The 18764-nt window shown below is 39.2% G+C and overlaps 1 protein-coding gene across 2 annotated transcripts in view; it reads left to right on the top strand.

Annotated features, from left to right (window-relative positions):
* Positions 1-18764, top strand: part of Chchd3 (coiled-coil-helix-coiled-coil-helix domain containing 3) — a 247847-nt gene that overhangs the window by 145374 nt on the left and 83709 nt on the right. The window contains exons 5-6 of one of the 2 annotated variants that reach the window (XM_051175883.1): positions 10237-10251; positions 11324-11407. In XM_051175883.1, the coding sequence (XP_051031840.1) occupies positions 10237-10251; positions 11324-11407 (99 nt within the window). The remainder of the gene's footprint in view (positions 1-10236; positions 10252-11323; positions 11408-18764) is intronic. The other variant, XM_051175884.1, reaches the window with a different exon arrangement.

The raw sequence follows: 18764 nt of genomic DNA, 5'->3' as shown, positions 1-18764 counted from the left end.
TACATGTGTGTATCTGTGCATGTGTTAGAGGGGTTTGGCTGGTTGATATTTGAAGTAGTGTATTAGAATTTTTATTTTGTTTTTCTTATTCACATATTTCTCATTGTCTTAGGAACTGAGACACTGCTCAATAACAAAATTATTATAGATATGAAGTAACAATGAAAATAATTTTATGGTTGGTCACTACATCACAAGAGGAACTATACTAAAGAGTCACAGCATTAGGAAGGTTGAGAACTGTTAATGTCTGGAAGAAGTATTGTTTAATATTGTCAGCTTTAAAATATGAACTAACAAAATGCATATTCTTTATCATTATATATATATAGATTGGTTATATAGATTGAATATGATTAGCTATACAATTTTTAATACCTAAGACCATTTCTTGTTACACACACACACACACACACACACACACACAATGCTTTATCTATAAGTCTGAATAATTTTGCACAAGCTATACCAGTGCTTTATCACTGAGTATATACCCTATATGAGTGTGTTTAATAACAGACACCTGCATAAAATGTTACTCCCATTTGCCATTAATATCATTGTTTTACGTAGACTTTACTTGCTTTAAAAGGTAGAGTGTGGGGGTCACTTTCTTTTGGGTGGTTGCCTGAATGCTTAGTGCCTGGCTGTGCAGATGTTAGGAGCTTTGGTCCATCTGAGCAGATAATGGGTTAATGAGAATCTCACTCACAAATGGCAATCTATAATTAAGATGATAGCTTGAACCATAACGCCAACAGGATACCCCTGTCAGGCAGTTAATAATATTCCCACTTCCCAGCAGGCAAAACCTAATCAAAGTCCTGAGGTTGCTCGTTATTGTTGGATCCAAACCTAGAGAAGGTTGTGCCTGGGGAGCTTTAGTGGGAAGAGTCATAGTCTATGCTCACTAAACGGTTCCTTTGACTGTGGATTTCCTGCCTGGCTACTGTCTGCAAATGTTCCCTTGACTGAATGAATGTGCGTGTAAAATAAGTCAAAAATGAAAATATGTGCATAAAAATTGTGACGCTTACTCCACATTTTTTCATGTTCACATTATTTCATGTTACTCTGGGTCTTTGCAGTGGTAAAATATATTATAAATATGAATTGAAATATACACTATATTGTATAAATTGTCCTACTTCCTTCACATTGAATCTTGGGTGGTTAGTTGCTACAGGTCAATTTTTAAAATTTATAAAGCAGGTGCTGCTTGAAGAGGCCAAAGGATTTTTCTTCTCCTGTAAATGAAGTTATAAGCAGTTGTAAGTTTTCTGACGTGGGTGCTGGGAACTGAACATAGTTCCTACAAGAACAGCATGTATGTACCCTTAATCACTGAACCATCTTTCTATGCCCCAATAGGTCTTCATAAGTGGGAAAAGTTGTTAAAAATGTAAGTTGCCATTCCCGAGTCTCTGGATTGTAATTTAAAAGTGTACACAACATGCTAGAGGATTCTAGATTTTAAGATAGTCCTCCCACATCAGAGTATAGCTGGGCCCGAAACAAAGCTGAGGACTACACATGAAGAGACCCAGAACAATCACTGTGGAATTGCTTTGTGTGCCATGCATGCCATAGTGTGAGCTGCCTGGAAAGCATCAAGGAAGGTCTTGTAGCCCAGTCTGCTATATGGGAAAGATGTCTACAGATAGGAAGTCAGACTAACGCGTTAACGGCCAGGAAGGAACTACAGATTTACTTACCCCATACCTGTTTTGTTTTGCTGCATAGACTCTGTGGATCTAATTGTATTTCACTGATCTGTCATAGTAGAGTTGCTCAGCCTGTCCTATGCACAAGTAAATCCATTCTGAAGGAATATTTGCAAACATGGAGCTTGGTTTGCTGGTGTCCCTTCTGTGTGAGCAGAAGTTGACTTTCCCTTTCATTTCATTTGGTTCCATGGCAGTTGAGAGCATATGACCTTCAGCGCCTGTGAAAGGCAGCCACTGTGCAGGGTCCTCCCCTCTTCTGTTGTGGCATCAGACCTGCCTGGTGGCCTGATTTTCTCAGCCTGCTCCTGCTCCTCTTCCATCCCAGATACTCTCTCATCACCCATGTCCTGTGTTCTAATTCTCCCTGACATTTGAACTGACACAGGTAGAGGCTGTTTTGAAAATACTTCTGGAATGGTCTGTATCCACTACTGCAGGAAACTTTTTTATAATCCTTTTGTCGCTGAGAAGTGTCAGAATAACCCGGTGTACTGGGTGAATCATTGTTCAGTGTTCTTCCTTTAGCTTTAAACCAGTGCAGAAAGAAGGATCTCCAGAGCTATGGGAGATAAACTGCCTTCTTCCCTCAGTCAGCAATGAGCTTGGAGCCTCACTGCCCATAAAAGGGCATAGATGACGTGTGCCCGCCCACCCGCCCGGCTGTGTGTCCGGCCGTCTGTCCTTCTGTCCGTCCAGCTCTGTGAAACAGATTGCAAGAGAAGTTGACTAGCCAATTGTTCTCAGTAGTGTGAACATTAAATCTAAATTTAAATGGAAGAAATGCAAGTTCGTCCAGAGATTTCAGTAGTCTTAAAGTAATTGTCTCTGTGTAGTTGTCCAATTTATTTGTCAGATCAGTCACACTGAATGCCTTGGCCCAGATAGTGCAGTTTAACTTGCCTCTCTTTCAGAGCATCTGAGCTTTGTGATGTTCAGGATAAAACAAGATTATATACAAATGCCTGGAAATAGACATTTATTCTCCACCGTGGAATAAGAAAATAGATACACTTTAATATAATGGTACCCTCATTTACACAACCCCAATGGCTTCGTGCTTCTTCACACTCTGTGCATCTCAGCTATGATTTACTAGGAACCAGCTGCTTCCCATGTAATAGTAGTGGTTAGTGTTTGATAGCACTGATCTCTGCTGTGGCTGGGTGTGCTAATGATTGTCCCTTTCTGTTCCATGCCTACATTAGCGTCTGTGTCCTTTACTGTGTTGTCCTCTTTCATCTAATTGTGATCTTAAAGTTTTCCCCCATTGTAATGATTATTCACCCGACAGATGCCTTACTTTTTTTTTTTTCTCTCCCCTCTAAAATTTTAGTCTTCTAGTATTTGGTTTTGCCTTCAGCTTCTGAGCTTGATTTAGTGTGGTCTTGTACCGTAAGCATGCACTAGCACGAGCTAGAGAAGACTCGAGAGCCCGGAAGCCCTGAGAGTCAATCTCACGTCTGGTTCTTAGACACTGGGGACTGTTCCCTGTTCTTTTAAATAGGTGTTGAGAGTAAAGCCCCAGCTGGACAGCCTGGGCTCTTGAGGTTGTGGTTTGAACTCTCCTTGAAATTTCCTGTTACTCTGTGACATGTACCCAGCAAGTTACAGTGGAAGAACACTACGCTTCGTTCTGAAACGTACTTGCAAAACATTTCACAGGGATCCTGACCTAGACAGCAGTGCCCAAGCAAAACAAGCTAAACCACTGATACCAGCTGAGTATTAGTCCTCCCTGAACCGACCAGGAGTTCAAAGGCTTCAGAATTGTGTGTGTGTTGGAGGGTTCATGTCTTATTTTACATGGAATATCTTTTACATGTCTCCTTCTAGTTCAAAAATAATGGATCATAATTTCTAGTTTGATCTCTGATTGGGATAGGATCCATTACCTTATTCATTTGTGGCCATTCCCAACAGTTTTATGCACTGTCTTAGCAGGGCAACCCTGCCGTCACGTTATGATACAGCCAGTTCCCAACCCAGTTTTTCAGTACATATGGATACCTATTAAGCTAAAGTGTGTTGGCAGGCAGGTATGGAGTTAGTCATGCTACCCATTTTGTGAAGTCAGTGATGTCCCAATTTTCTGTTCTTTGCTGAAAAGGTTTCCCAGGGGGAAAAGAGCTGCTGATCATTGGCTTCAAATGAATACCAATCCTTAGAACAGCCGTTCACTACAGGGGACACTTGGCCATGGCTGGAGACAGATTTGGTCATAATCTTCTTGGGCTATGTAGGTCAGAGCCAGAGATGCAGCTGCGCATACTGTGATGCACAGGACAGCTTCCATAGCAACGGTTGTTTGGTTCACATGTCAGAAGGGTCTCAAGTAAGGATCTCTACCTTCATTCAGTGATCCGATACAAGACCTGCTATTCCTAATATCCCTGTGCTGCAGGCCTTCTTGGAGGGGCCTGATAATACTGGAAGGAGCATCTGTATATAATATTGTAGCCTGCTTTCAAATATTTAACAGATTTATTTACTAATAAGCCATATTTATAGGCTGAAGAGATAGCTCAACAGTTAACAGTACTATTTTAGAGGCTCACAACCATCTGTAGCTCCTGCTCCAGAACATCTAACACTCTCCTTCTTACACTTGCACACATGTGCCCATACACATAAATTAAAAAAGGGAATTTAAAAAATGAAAAAAATCCATATCCAACGTGTATCATAGTTAATAGACATGTTCGCCAATAGAATCGGCCATTGTTGATAAAGACCTGGTTGAATGGCGTTCTTTGCAGAAGGTCCCTTCACACTCTGAGCATTCTTTGGGCTCCTACTAGCAAGACTAGCTTTTGTTCCTGGTGGTAAGATGCTGGCACTGCCTTGCTCTGCTCTTGGCCTGAGTAAGACAGGCACACGATGAGCAGCGACTGCTCTATGGTGTTCTGAAGTAAGCCTTGGTGCTCCTCCCCCACAGCTGTGCTATCTTGCATTCGTCCTTCAGGGCAGCAGCCTCTCCATCCCGCCTGCCACTTTTGTGGGATGTATTGACTTAGCTTGAACCAAGAATCTAGACGGAGGAGCAAAGGTGCGCAGGCCTCTTCCCTGCCCCAAAGAGTGGAGAGTTAAGGACAGGAGCCGGGGTGAGAAAGCAAATGCCAAAGATGACAGTGTCTAAATGAACCACGCAATAGGGCGCCTTGAAAGGCTTTCGGATGCAAAGATCAAAGGAAATAAGGCGGGAGCGACATGCAGTACCATTCAATGCCGTCCTGAAGGACGCACTGGTGCTGGTCAATTCATGGTCACATGGCGACTTAGCAGCACCAGGGTACACAGCCAAGCCTCCTCTTAGCAGCTGGGCTTCCTGTTGTCCTATGTCAATAACAATTCTGTGTATTAAATTAAAAATGAGATATGAATTTATAGGTTAATTCCCCCCCAAAGACACCAAGAAAATGGTCATATAATTAAGATTTCAGTCAATACTTAATTTATATTTTTTTTTATAAATACCATGATCTGGTATTTACTGAGGAAAGAACTTGGAAATGTGTGACATGAACACTGGTCTTAAACACTTGCCTTGATCCATCTCTTCTCTTAATTGTTGGTCTTAGGTTTTGCCTTACAGAGTCACTCACTGCCTTTGTACCTGCTTTCTGCTTCCCAGAGAATAGCCAGCATGAGGAGCAGAGGATGCTCACAGTCGGCCGTTCCTGTATACGATTAGTACCAAAAAGCTGAAATAGAGAGTAGGGTTCTAGAAACTCTGTTAGGACAGAGAAACGGACTTGATCCAATCCTGGGGGCTTGTGTGAGTTCTCAAATTCAGATAAAGAAGTCTGTTAGAAGTCCTACCCCCTAGCCAAGAAGCTGTTTGAAATTGATAGCGCTGAGATAAGGAAAATTGCTTTTCTTCAATAGAGTGACATGGGGGTCTGTCAACCACACTCCAGGAAAAGTCCAGGAGTAAAACAAATCAGACTTCTATGGTTTTATTTTATTTTATCTTTTGTGTGTGCTTTTTTCTTCATGTTTTTCATTTTTTAGGACAGAGACCGTAAACTTGGACAGGCAGGATGTTGGGGGGGTGGGGGTGGATCTAGGAGCAGTTAGAGGAGAGGAAAGAATATGATCAAATATAGTGTGTGAAAAATTAAAAAGGAGTGCTGTTAGAAGGGAAGGCTTTGATCTCATCTGTTTTCAACCAAATCTGTTATTCCATAGTAGATATCAATTTAGTTGAACATTTCAAGCTGGGATTTACATGATGCTTATAGTTATGCCTCTTAGCAGTCTCTGAAAAGTGTTACAATGACCAGAGGCCAGCCCCATGTAAGTTCAGTGAGATGCACTAATCTTGAAGGTCACCTTTGGGTGTGCTTTAGAAAATGCTGCTTTCAGTATAATTCCTTGTTGGTGTATGTTACCAATGTCCATCTTACTCCCCATAGCTCTATCAAATACTTAACAGAATGGACTTAGGGAAGGAATGGGTATATTTTGGCCCGCTACACAGAGGTTTTAATCCACAACAAGGATGTGTGCCTGTGTTGCTTTCTCCAATCCCCTCGTATTCCATCTGGGATCATAGCTGATGGCTGGTACTGTCTACATTCAGGCCAAGTTGCCCTTCCACTCAATCTTCTCTGGGAATGAATAGAAGGAAACAAGGAGAAGTCTGCTTTGCTAGTCTCCTGTGTGCTTCTTTGTAGTCATGTAACACTGGACATTAACCATTAAGCCTCTTACTGTGTAGTTTTCCCTTCATGACAAAAGCGTAGTGCTCATCTAGTTGAGTACATGGTCACGTTGTCACCTTGTCACACAGTGATCATGTTCTGTAGCTTACAATATGTTCTTGAAGTGTTTGGTAAACTAAACGCTTTGATATTTCTTTTAGTTTTTAATGTGAGCATACACTTTTATTGAGATTTTATATATATATATATTATGCTTCATACATCATTTTGACAAGGAGTAAAGTTCCATTCCTGCTCTTACTTGCTTATCTTCTTACATGAGCTGTGAGGACAGATAGAGCTGCTTGCCACAGATTATTCCTATCATTGTGAACACTGAATCTCTCCCAGCTCACTGTCTTATTTCAGAATGGTTGAAGATGTAGAATTAAAAAAAAAAAAAAAATGTGGCAGTAGGCCGTACCTGTTCAGAACTCTTTAAAAATGTTGCCTGTCCTTAGCTCTAGTAATGTTTGCATTCATGGTATTATCTTATGGACACAGAGTTGGTACCCATATCACTTTCTGCCCAGAGCTTTGTGCATCAGCCCTGGCATTTCAAGGGCTTTCACATGCTTGTACTGTGACCAAGTCATTGTGACATCACTGAGTTCCCAGTGCTATCATTTTGTGCCATCCGGAGCCATACCACGGCTAAGAGGGCATAGCAATGCCAAAAAGTTTGAGCTATGAAGATTTTCCAAAGAATATACGTGGGAAGGTAAAGTTCCTATCAGCACACTATGTCTTGCACATGTCCCTGTGTTCTCTTGTATTGACATTATTGTATCTTTTGTTGTAAAGCACCTTCATACTTTTACTGAAAAGAGACAAGTCTATAAAGAGGTAAGTGTGTATAAATTAACATTTGGTCTAGTGACCAACAACTATTTAAAACATCAGAACATTTGTTTCAGGTTCATGAAACTTGATTTCCTTATTTGGTTTGATTCTCTTGATGATGGGAGACTGGATTTCCATAACGACCTGTGCATACTCTGTCACATTTTCAAGCCCAATCATGTTGTCCCAAACCTAGCAATCAGTGTAGATTTCTTTTTTTCCCCTGGGAATAAATAGCAAATGGAGGTGGGGAAAGACTTTATATTCATCTTTTCCTCAGGAAAAGATTTACTTAACAGCAAATAATGTTCTAATCCTCATTGTTTTTATTTGTTCATTTCCAATGATTCTGTTTCTGAAGTTTTATTTCTTTGCAGTCAGTTTACAGCTTTCTCTTAAGCTGAGTGTGACTCTCCATCCTCATCAGCCATTAGCTTAGCCAATGTCTCCTCGGCTTATTTACGTTTCAGGATTCATATCGTGTGACTTCTCCTCCCAGCATCCCATTAACTGTTTCAAAGCAATGTGCCATTGAAGTGTTGTGGCCATGTTTCTTGCTTTGTTATTCTCCCCAGCGGATCTCACGCTATCGATTCTGTTTGCAGTTGAGGGAGGATATGTGATGTTTTCCTATAGTTTGATGCTGTCAGATCTTTGGCGATAGCTCCCTCTTAGGTCTTCAGTGTATGCTTCTGACATTTGGTGTGTTGCTTTAAAGTTTTTCAAACATTGTATCTGCACTTTATTTAGATAGAGAGCAACTCTTCAAAATTAAGTTTGTTCACTGTTCCTGTGCTCACAGTAGACCCAACAATACACTTGCCATCCTGGATTTTCTTAGTGTTTTTAAAGTGTCCTTATGACACATGCTCATTGTAATTTTTTCAGTAACCATATTGGGAAATATCCTGAGTGGAAGAAAAGCAGATATTAGTACAATAAGGGTTTAGGAAGTAATTTCTCTGCTATCTATTACTGTTCACATTGTTAAAATTTGAAGTTGTGTACTGCTGTTACTTGATACTTTACTATTTAAAATTTAATATCTTAGGCCAGGCATAGTAGGTCACACCTTCAATCCCAGCACGCAGGAGGCACAGGCAGGCAGATCTCTGAGTTTGAGGTCATCCTGGTCTACAGAGAGAATTACAGGACAGCCAGGGGTGTTACACAGAGAAACCCTTTCTCGAAAAACAAAAATAGTCTATATCAGTTGATGTTTCCATTGTTTAAGATGAGTGTATTCATACTGATATGTTTCTTTCTGGTTGTAGAAGTAAGATCTATTCACTATTATAATAAAGAGTAGTCCAGTAGTCATTGTATATTCTAGCCACTGCTAATATTTCATCATGGTGTACACTTCTTTGTACATCTTTGTAACAGACTCGATTTTCTGTCCTCTGCTTCTCCTCCATTCTTTTTTATTTAAAGTAAAAACTTGTTACCACTTGCTATTTTGACTTGTACCCCCCCAACACACTATACACATAGTTGATATCTTGAGTATTTAAAAGTTATTTTCTAAAATGTCAGTATATAATGATTCCTAATATATTTTATCTGCATTCTTTGATTCGGTACCTGTATTGTTTTTCATACGCTCATTGTTTGTAAATGGATGTGAATACATTATCTATATTATGTCATTTTTGGCTTTTGTTAAGAAGGATAAGGTTTAGTATTTAAAATAAGTTCCTTGTGTATTGGTGATGTTAACTTTGACAGTTATATCTTTGGGTTTTGTCCTGTTTATCCCTGGCCTATTTTGATTTTATTATTATTATTTCTTTTTTGTTATATGAATGTTCTTGTGAGTCCAGTCACTTTCAATTTTATTTATTTATATTTTGAGCATGCGTCACTGAATTTATTTTTTTCTCTTTTGGTCAGTTCTTGACCTGTGGGTCATGACCCCTTTGGTGGACAGGGTTCAAATGACCCTTTTACAGACCTTGGAAAACACTGTATCATGAAAATAAAAGATTCAGAGACAGATATTGGGTTCTGAACATCAGAGAAGCAAAGCATAGCAGCCATGCCACTAGCTCTTACCTCTAGCACAGGGTGAAAGGGTTGGTCCCGTCTCCAAGCCTCAGGCTGCCTATCATCAGTGAGGTTAGAGAATAATCCTGAGACTCTACTGAAGACCCTGATCCTATCGTTTGTGTCTCTGTAGTGCTGTGGATTAAAGGGATGTGACCCCAGGTGTTGAGATCACCTTTGTGTGAGCTGTTGCTTTTAGGACTGATCAAGTGTATTCAGGGTGGCCTTGAACTCACAGATCCGTCCACCTCTTAATCCTGAGTCCTGGGATTAAAGGAGCGTGCCACTACCTTCAGGCATCTATAGTTAACAAGTATGGCTGCTTTGCTATTTTGGTCTCCAGTGGTTTTAATAAGTAATAAACAATGTATCACCACAAAACATGGTTATGTAAATTAATGGTTCATAACAGTAGCAGAATTACAGTTATGAAATTGCATAAAACAGTTTTATGATTGAGGATTACTACAACACGAGGAACTGTATAAAAGGGTCATAGCATTAGCAAGGTTGAGAGTACATGTTTAGATGATGCAGTTATATATGGTTTTTCTCACTTGGCATTGTTAAAATATTTTTTGTACATTTTTTTCCTTTTTAATCCTAAAAGATAAGTTTTTACAGTATCTACCATGAAAATATAAATGATTTACTTGTGTATGTTTTTTTATTTAATCATACTCTGTTTCTTATTATTCATATAATTTCAATTAGCATGAACATGACAGTTGGAACCTTTTACTTAACCTTTAAGAGTACAATGACGCTTAAATGTATTCTAAATTAAGTCATCTTTTATTTCCCCATTATTATGATGTTTATTTTGGTTTGTATTTTCAATATTTTTCCAGATTTAAGGGGAAAATGGCATATGTATACATATTGCTAAATATCTGTTTATTTTTAACATGCTACAGGATATTGAAGATAAAGTAAGTAACAACAACAACACCTACTAATGAGCTAATGGATTAATATAAACTACACAAAAACTTGATTGCATGGTTAACTCTTACAGAGTGAGCCAAGCAGCACAAGATCACTTTGCAAAGGAATATAAGACCAGTACAAAGATGGAAATGCCAAGATACTTTGATTTCTCCTAAGTAGCAGTCAGGCATCTATGTATCCTTCACTGAACACAAAAATGGTACTATGTAACTTTGTTAGTGTGAGGTAATATAAAGAGAGGTCTTTTCTGTTTCAGGAACAAAGACCACTTTAACATAATTGCAGATAGGAAACAATTTAATATAAATATATATACACATACATATATATATGTATGTGTATATATATACCAACTAGTCTTGACACCCATGAATAGATCTTTTCACTAGTTCAATATGGAATTGCATATTATTGCTTTTTTAAAAGTTCATAAAATAAGATCTTGTAAAATTAATATTATAAACAAATGTCTTAATTATACTTATTATCTTAAAAATTTCAAATAAAGAATAAACAGTGATTGTAGCTCTCTATCCTTTAAGCTACTACCTATTCGTGTGTAGGGAAATGGAATGAACACATGCATCTATATATAGATTGCACTGATCATTTAAGGGTTCTGAACTGTACGCTTCATGTGCATGAGCTATTTGTACAGATTTTTTTGTTATTTGTTTGGAATTAGCAAGCATGTATCCAATTCCAAGAATCAGATCAAAGTTTCATTGTTCAGACTATTAATCTTTAAAACTACTCTGTAAAAGAGACTTTAAATAAGGCAGTCTATTGTACACTGTATTCTGATTTCCAAATACATTTGGACAAAGTAGGACACAGCTGTTACAGTAAAAAAAAAGTACAATGCGGTTCCATTCTTTACGTAAAAATGTAGCAATCATCATCATATTAATATTTTTCTATAGCAGAGACCTAATGGACTACAGTGAACATCAGCTCTGTATATGTTTATAATGCAGTTTCTGCCTGAGTTTTGTTTCACGGTTGCTGCTTTTGCTTTTTCTCAATATAGTATACTCCCCATGTCTTTTTTAGGCTCGGCAGCTGGAAGAGAAAGACCGAGTGATACGGAAGCAGGATGCGTTCTACAAAGAGCAGCTGGCCAGACTAGAGGAGAGGGTATGGCTATTTCTTGTCAATGCTTTTCTTCTCTCACAGCATCTGTATCTCCCCATATATTTGTTTAAAAACCAACAAATTAGCACAAAGTTGCTTGTCCTAGTTAAGAAGTGAGGAGATCAAGTAGCTAGGTCATTGTCTCCAAGAATGTCTTTTTGTGTATGCTTGTATGGTTGTATTACTGTTTGTTATGTTTTCTATACCCAAGAACTCCCTCACTTAATTTACATTATATAATGTGTTTGATCTGCCCTGCCCCAGGTAAAACCACAGCATTTCTTTTAACTTCCTCAAACATTGTTTATGTTACATTTGTGTGTACTCCTGGATATGGTATTGTTATTTGTCTTATTTGGGATTTTAGGTGTTGTTTGCTTTTTTTTTTTTTTTTCTTTGTGTTTTTGAGACATTACCTTGAATTCACTAGATATACATCTAAGGATGACTTTGAATTTCTAATTCTGCTGCCTACACCTTTGAGTGCTAGGATTGTACATGAATGCCGACATACCTGGCTTGAGGTGGTTCTGTACTGAAGGGTATGCTGTCAGCGAAAACCTCATTTTACAGCAGTTACAGCCTAGCCTGCAAGAGTGGTTAACAGGAGCTAAAAATATGTAGGACTTAGAGGAGAGATTGAGTCAGCCTGTATGCAAAAATGGACCAATACACAGCTGAGGGATCAAGGCTGGAGGATACAAGACAATGGGCTTAAGATTGATGTTTTAACGTCTTGTCAAAACCCCTGTTCAGTGAACTCCGTTTATTGTTTAGATTACCTTTTTATAGAATCCATGGTATTGCAAAGTGACCTTTCTTCTGTGTTTAGGATACAAAATTTGATTTATTTAAAATATGACATTTGATCAGATATAGGGGGGAAAAGAAAGTGCATTCAATTCTGCTTAGTGCAACTATTTGTATTTCAAACATGTTTCCTTGTTCGCTTCTCTGATGTTGGCCAGCCTATCTGGAATATATAAGGTGTATTTACATACCTGATGTCTCTGGTACTGGTGTTTGTGCCCTAGATGTATGAGATAAACATCTCCTTTTCCTAGAACTTAAAGTCAGTTATACATAGCATACTGGTAGCATAGAGGATGTGGAAAATAGTAACTTAGCAGGGAATAGGGAGTTCTTCAGCCACATGTAAGCCTGGGGTTCCATGAAGAAGGAAAACAGGCTTTTAATCACAGGGAAGCAAATCTGGGTCACCCTGAGATAGGGGCAAGGACAGAAGAAGCCTGGTGGCATCAGAAAAATAGGCCACTACCTTGGGCAAAAGTTGAAGCAAGGGAGACTTGGCAAAAGATGAATTGAGAATTGGGATGACAAGCCTGGCATGGCGGCACACACCTGCTGGCCCAGCACTGGGTAGTGACCAGGAGTTTCAGGATTTAGAAGTCTACTACACAGCAAGCTTGAGATTACAATGAACTATATGAGGACCCTATCCAATTGGCATCATTGGGGACAGAAGGGGGTAATTGGATGGCCATGGCTATTACTAGGGTGCTAGCAGTGATGATGAAAAATTTCTGGTTTGTATATCCAAGGTAGAGGCCAGATTTGATCATGGTTTGGAAAGTCAATAAAAGAAAGACTTAGACATATTCTAGGTCTAGTCTTGTAACTAAGAAGATAGATTTGACTATAGGGGACGATTATGCAGATACCAGATTATGCAGACATCAATTCGGATAAGTGTGGTGGCATATATAGGGTTTGGTTTGGGATTATTTGTGGTGCTTCTTAAACATTCAGGTAGAGATATGGAGGGGCATGATATAGAGTGATTGGAGGAGAAACCAGTGATAAAATCCCCACAGTAAATATTTTAGCTCACGTGCACTCCACTGCACCTGCGTATAATGTTCACAAAAGTAATCATTTATTATTATTATTATTTTAAATGAAGACCATTCTTAGGACTTCCTCATCCAGCAAAGGAGTCTGACTTGATGTGCAGGTCGCCGTCTTCAGAAGGGCCACTTAGAGCACCAGTTCTGACATCCCTCATCTTTCCTTCCCAGACTGTGATGAGTCTTACTCTCAGTTTCTCAAGCTGGCTTGTTAAAAAGACCTAAGGAGGGTAACATGCGTAACACCCCAGTTCAATCCCAAGTAATGCCGCTGCCAAAATAAAAGATGACATGAGGCCCCTGTAGGAACTGGCCAGAATTTATCAAATTGAGATGTTTTTATCGTAGGACATATGGTTGTCATTGTGCCCAAGATTCCCATAGTTGATGGAATCACTTTAATTCCAGCCTCACGTCTTTCTTCTTCCTGGTTCTGTTTTTCTTTATTGTTGATATTACTAGAGGAGCTGTCATTTTGTCCAGGTGGGTTTCATCTGTGGTTGCACGAAGTTATATTCATTCTGTAAACCGTTTGAAGGCATTTTCTTCCATATTATTAGTGGTGGTGAAGGTACACTGTGTAAGGGTTTCCATTAGGATTTCTGAGCATACTTGGTATTAAAAAGTATCAAAAGTGCTGAATTAAATGTTGCCTAACATTAGAGAAAAAAATGATAACATGAGTGTGGGAATCATCTGTTTATATTACCACCCATGTAGTTATGGTTTGAGAGTGGATTTGAACGTGTCTTTATTTCAACCACTAGTAATGATAAAGCCTTTAAGTCAGTACTCAGTTACTAATGGAGAGTGGGAGATCAGCAAGTCCTATGTGGGGTGGGAATGAAGCCACTGTTAGTATGTGCCCTGTGGTGTGCAAGCCCTGGGTTCTCGTGGATCACTAAAACCTTGGCAGGTCTTAGGATATCTTCCCAAGGATGTTCTCTGTGATGGACTACGCACAGTAAGTGTGTGTACTCCATCTTTGTGTGAACACTTAGTTATTCCTTCAGCTGTGCATTCTGATGCAGTTGTCCTTTCCAGTTGTGAACCAGTCATTTTGAGTATGTGCAAACCTCCAGCTCTGTAATACAGCCTGGTTTGTTTCTTGATTTTATTTCAGTGAACTGTTTATCAGTTAGGCAATTGCCACGTGTCAAGTTCTCCTCTTCCCAGGTGTCCACCAGGAGTCTGGGATAGCCTTCCCTTTGTTCACTAATGTGTGAGGTTTAATAAGTGAAATTTCCCCAGATAACAATTGTATTCTTCCATGAACCAGTGTTCCAAAATCATAGGTAGTAAAACTTTCCCAGGACCCCATTTCCCAGTCAGTCAGAGGTCACAGACTTTGCAGCTAGCGTTGGGAGAAATCAGACAGTAAACTCTTGCCTCTTAGAGTGTTAGAAACCTCATGTTTAAATTTGAGGCCTGAAGGGAGTTTGAGGAGTAGGACCCTTGTTGAAGAGCCCTGAAGAATATTAACTCCTGTTTGACAGTTTGCCCAGAGGAAGCGTAGAGCAACCCCTAGAGAAGATGCTGACATGTTTCAAGGGACTGGCCCAAGTCCTCCCACAGTTCCTTTTCACAATTTCATTGAGGTATAATTGATTGACAGATCTATAATGCTTCACACCTCTCTGTGACAATTACACATTTTGAAATAATTGTGATTAAGACTATATGTTGCAATAAACACATTTTATAGTTTGTCTCATTTTTTCCTCACAATTAACAGCATGAGGCTACCCACTCTGTGAGTATCCTGAAACTCAAAGCAACTTGCCCCACAAATATAAAGCCAGAAGATTGTCAATAGATCTAATTTTGAGTCAGCTTCCTCAGCGGCCCTGGGAACCAGGACACAGCTGTCTTTAAGAGGCATGGTTGTCTGCTTTAGTTGTTGAGTCTGGCTGGTTGTAGTGCTAACTGTGAGTGCTAAGTTAGCACCTCCGCCTCTAGTGCTTCTTGGGACCCACACCTTCACCATTACTGTGTCCTCATCACCTGAATGTATTAAACAGTCAAAAGTCTGTTGTTTCCTCCTCAGAATTTGTCACTTCCTGACAAACTTTGACCAAAAAGGAATGATTTCTGTACCTAGAAATTGCATACTTTAGCGTCTGCTCTTGGTGCTTTCCGCTCCTTCTAGTGAGGAAGCTGGAGTCATTGGAGCAGCTTGATTCCTTGGGGTGACCTTACATTCATCTTTAGTCTTGTGTGGTAGTCAGCTCTTTCCGCCTTCTGGAGAGAAGATAGACTTTCTCTTGCTAAATTGTTTTGCTGGATAATTTGTTTCAAGTGGATTGTTGGCACATTCTTAAGGAAAATGTATTCTTCTGCCAGTGGTTCATTGGTTCTAAGAGAGAAAAGTTAGGTTGTCATTAGTTGGACGATATGTGTGAAAGTTTTCCAGGATGAAGGCCCCCGTATTCCCAGGAAAACTTGGTCCCTTTGAAGGTTCCAGTGGCATGCATGTATAACTTTTGAAGTTTTAAAATTAAATTGAATGAATTCTTTGTTCCGAGCCAGCCACTTTGTTCTTGACTTTCTTAAAGGTGATGTAGTTTGGCCCAGCATTGAGGAGGAACCAAAGCCCTCGTGGCCTTAGGAGCTTAAGGACACGTAGCTCAGTGCTCAGACCAACCTGGTTGTGTGGCACATAAATATTCTTGCATTTTTCAGATTCCTTGGTCTCAGTAGCAATGTGCATACACTTTTCAATAAACCACCTAGAATTAACACAGAAAGGGAATTGCACCAGCTGGGCAGAGGAGGACATTAAAAGGGAATAGTGAAAAAATAAATTACTGTTCAGAAGTAAAGTATATTACCAGCTTGTCACCTGGGGAGAAAATTACTAATTAAATTCTAAGGTCATGCTTCCATCAAATGAGCAACTTTTTAAAAGCTCCCCACTTCCGGTGGGTGGCATATCTTCGGCAGCATCAGCAAGTATTTGGTCTGTCTGTATGATTAATTGATGATGGCATTGCTTTACTTTTTGTTGGTATTTTTACCTATGTTCCTTTGTGGAAAGCTCGGAAGACAGGCAGAAATGATGCTGACTGATAATCTGAGAAACAAAAAGAGGTTATTTTGCACCTGGTGTACTATATATGGGCAGAAACTATTATGTGTTTTTACTACCAGATGAAATGTGCCATTGGAAAATACCTTCCCAGGTGAAGCCAGGGTAGCATGGGATAGAATCACTAAAATATAAATAATCCTTTTTGGAAGGAGGAGATAGTAAATTGGCTTACTGGATTTAAAACAAACAAAAATCGCACCTTTGCCATTTTTCACACAAAACCACTTTAGAAGCAGTTGTCCGTGCTTTTGGGTCACTGGGTGACTGTCTGTGACCATAAATGTGAGGTGGCAAACTCAGCACAGCTCCTCAGCCAGGCCTGCATAGGTTCAGCTGGTTTGTACCTGCCACCCTAGAGAGACACTTGGTTCCTGTGACACTTGGGAATTTTGTATTGGCTTCCTAATTCCTGTGGAAACGGGGCGATAACCATGGTTTCTGTAGTTAAAGACAATTGCAGAAACAGATGAAGCTCTCTGGTCCACACATTCATACATTGAAGGTACACCAAGCCACTATCATGGCTGAAATGCCTTCGCAAGCGCCAGATCCTAGCAAAGCCCCTTGCTGTGCATGTTTTATACATTGAGTTACACTCTTAAATAAAAGCCTTTTTCCAAATGAAGTTTCAAATAAATGCATTTTGATAATATTAGGTAGAAAAATTAATGCAGCCTACTCACATCGTGTCTTTTGTTACTACAACCGACACAGCTGATTATAACTTAGGTGCAAACAGTGAGCCGTTGTGCACTCTGGCCTGTTTCTAAAAAGGAGCTTTATCAATACAGATGCTTTGAAAAGTAGCAAACAATATGCGTTGATGTTACCCCACTTCTATGCTTGCTATTTCCTCCTCTCGGGGGAGAAAATCAATATAGTTAGTAGATATGGGGTCTTCTCCTCAATTCATTATTCAACAAATCCTCCAAGTACATTGGCTTTTCTGTTAACCTCTGGAATTTCCAACAGAAAATGTGGTTTGAATAACCTTGAATTGCTGTTTTAATCTGGCTTTAGGGATATAAAACTTACTTCTTTTTTCCCCTTAGGGTGAGCTTTTAAAGTGTATTCTGTTAAAATGATCCCCTTAACTGGAGCCAGTTCTTCTGTGTCTAACTTTAGAGAAAAGATTTGCAAATCATGGGATCAGCACTTAATTTGGGCTCTATTTACCATGTTGGCTGTCAAGAAGCATTAACCTTAAGGTAAGATGAGAGCATAGAGTACAAAGCTGTGAGCTGATGGCATACAGTACACCAGGTATTAAATAGCATTATCCATCCTGCTTGCTACAGTAAATAGGATTCCACTATTATGATGTGTCAGGGCTTTCAGTGAAATCAAATTTACAAGACACTAAACTGCCTTCCTCTCTGCTGAGCAGCTTTATTCTGGAATCTTGCTTTCATACTAATCCTGTTGGTAGGAAATACTTGTAGCAGTTGTGCATAGAAATTATAATTTAATGATCTCATCCTCTCCTCTACTCAGAGATTAGAATGGACCACTGTGCCTCTGCAGTGATGGCTACAGGGATCTGCAAAAGAGATGATGGAGAGTTTGTCTTTAAAGACCAGTGGCCTCTCTGTGAGTGCTTATAATGATCATAGTTGTGAAGGAGCCACCAATATGGGCCACCTACTTGCTCAGTGCTCTGTATTTCCTTTGCCTTTGAAATCCTGTACAATGAAAAAAATCTGGTTCTGTTTATCATGATGACTGGGAGAAATGACATGCCATTTGGATGCATAAAGATAAGGATAATGTCTTGTGAATTTTGAAGGGAAATTCCAATTTAAAGATTTGTACAATTTGTAGAAGCTCAGCAAGCATTTGTATTTGAGAAAAAATAACATCTTTCCTTTCACTGGAATATTTATGGGGGCAAGTGAAGGGTTATTGACAAGAATTTTTCAGCAAGGAAGTCATTCTGTTTCCTTTAAATTGAAAAGTGGGCTAAAATATCTGAATTTTAAATATTTTTAAAACATCCAATTTTAAAATTAGTGATTATCTTGCATTGTGCTATCTACTTTATAAATTTCAGATGTACTCCACATAGGCAATCCAGCCACTGCTTATTTCCTCACTTTGCTGACTAAAAAACTAAAATACATGAGCATTACATTTTTTTTTTTTTTAAAGGAAATTGCAGGGCTTGTGTTAGAAAATACTCTACAATCCCAGTTTTATGTTCAGACCATGAGCCAGCTGTGACTCTAGAAGAGATTACATTTCAGTACATTAGTTTCAGTTAGAAAGATACATATGGTCATTAAAATATTTGCAAATAATATTAGCTCCTGGCATTGCCCAAGAAGAAATGTTCATATCTGAACCTGGCATATAAAGTAGGTTTACTCTGTACTCTGCATTCAGTGAAGGGAACCCAAATCCA

Source organism: Phodopus roborovskii, unplaced genomic scaffold (assembly GCF_943737965.1).
Source record: "Phodopus roborovskii unplaced genomic scaffold, PHOROB, whole genome shotgun sequence".
Classification (NCBI taxonomy): Eukaryota; Metazoa; Chordata; class Mammalia; order Rodentia; family Cricetidae; genus Phodopus; species Phodopus roborovskii.
This window is presented reverse-complemented; position numbering and strand designations above follow the sequence as displayed.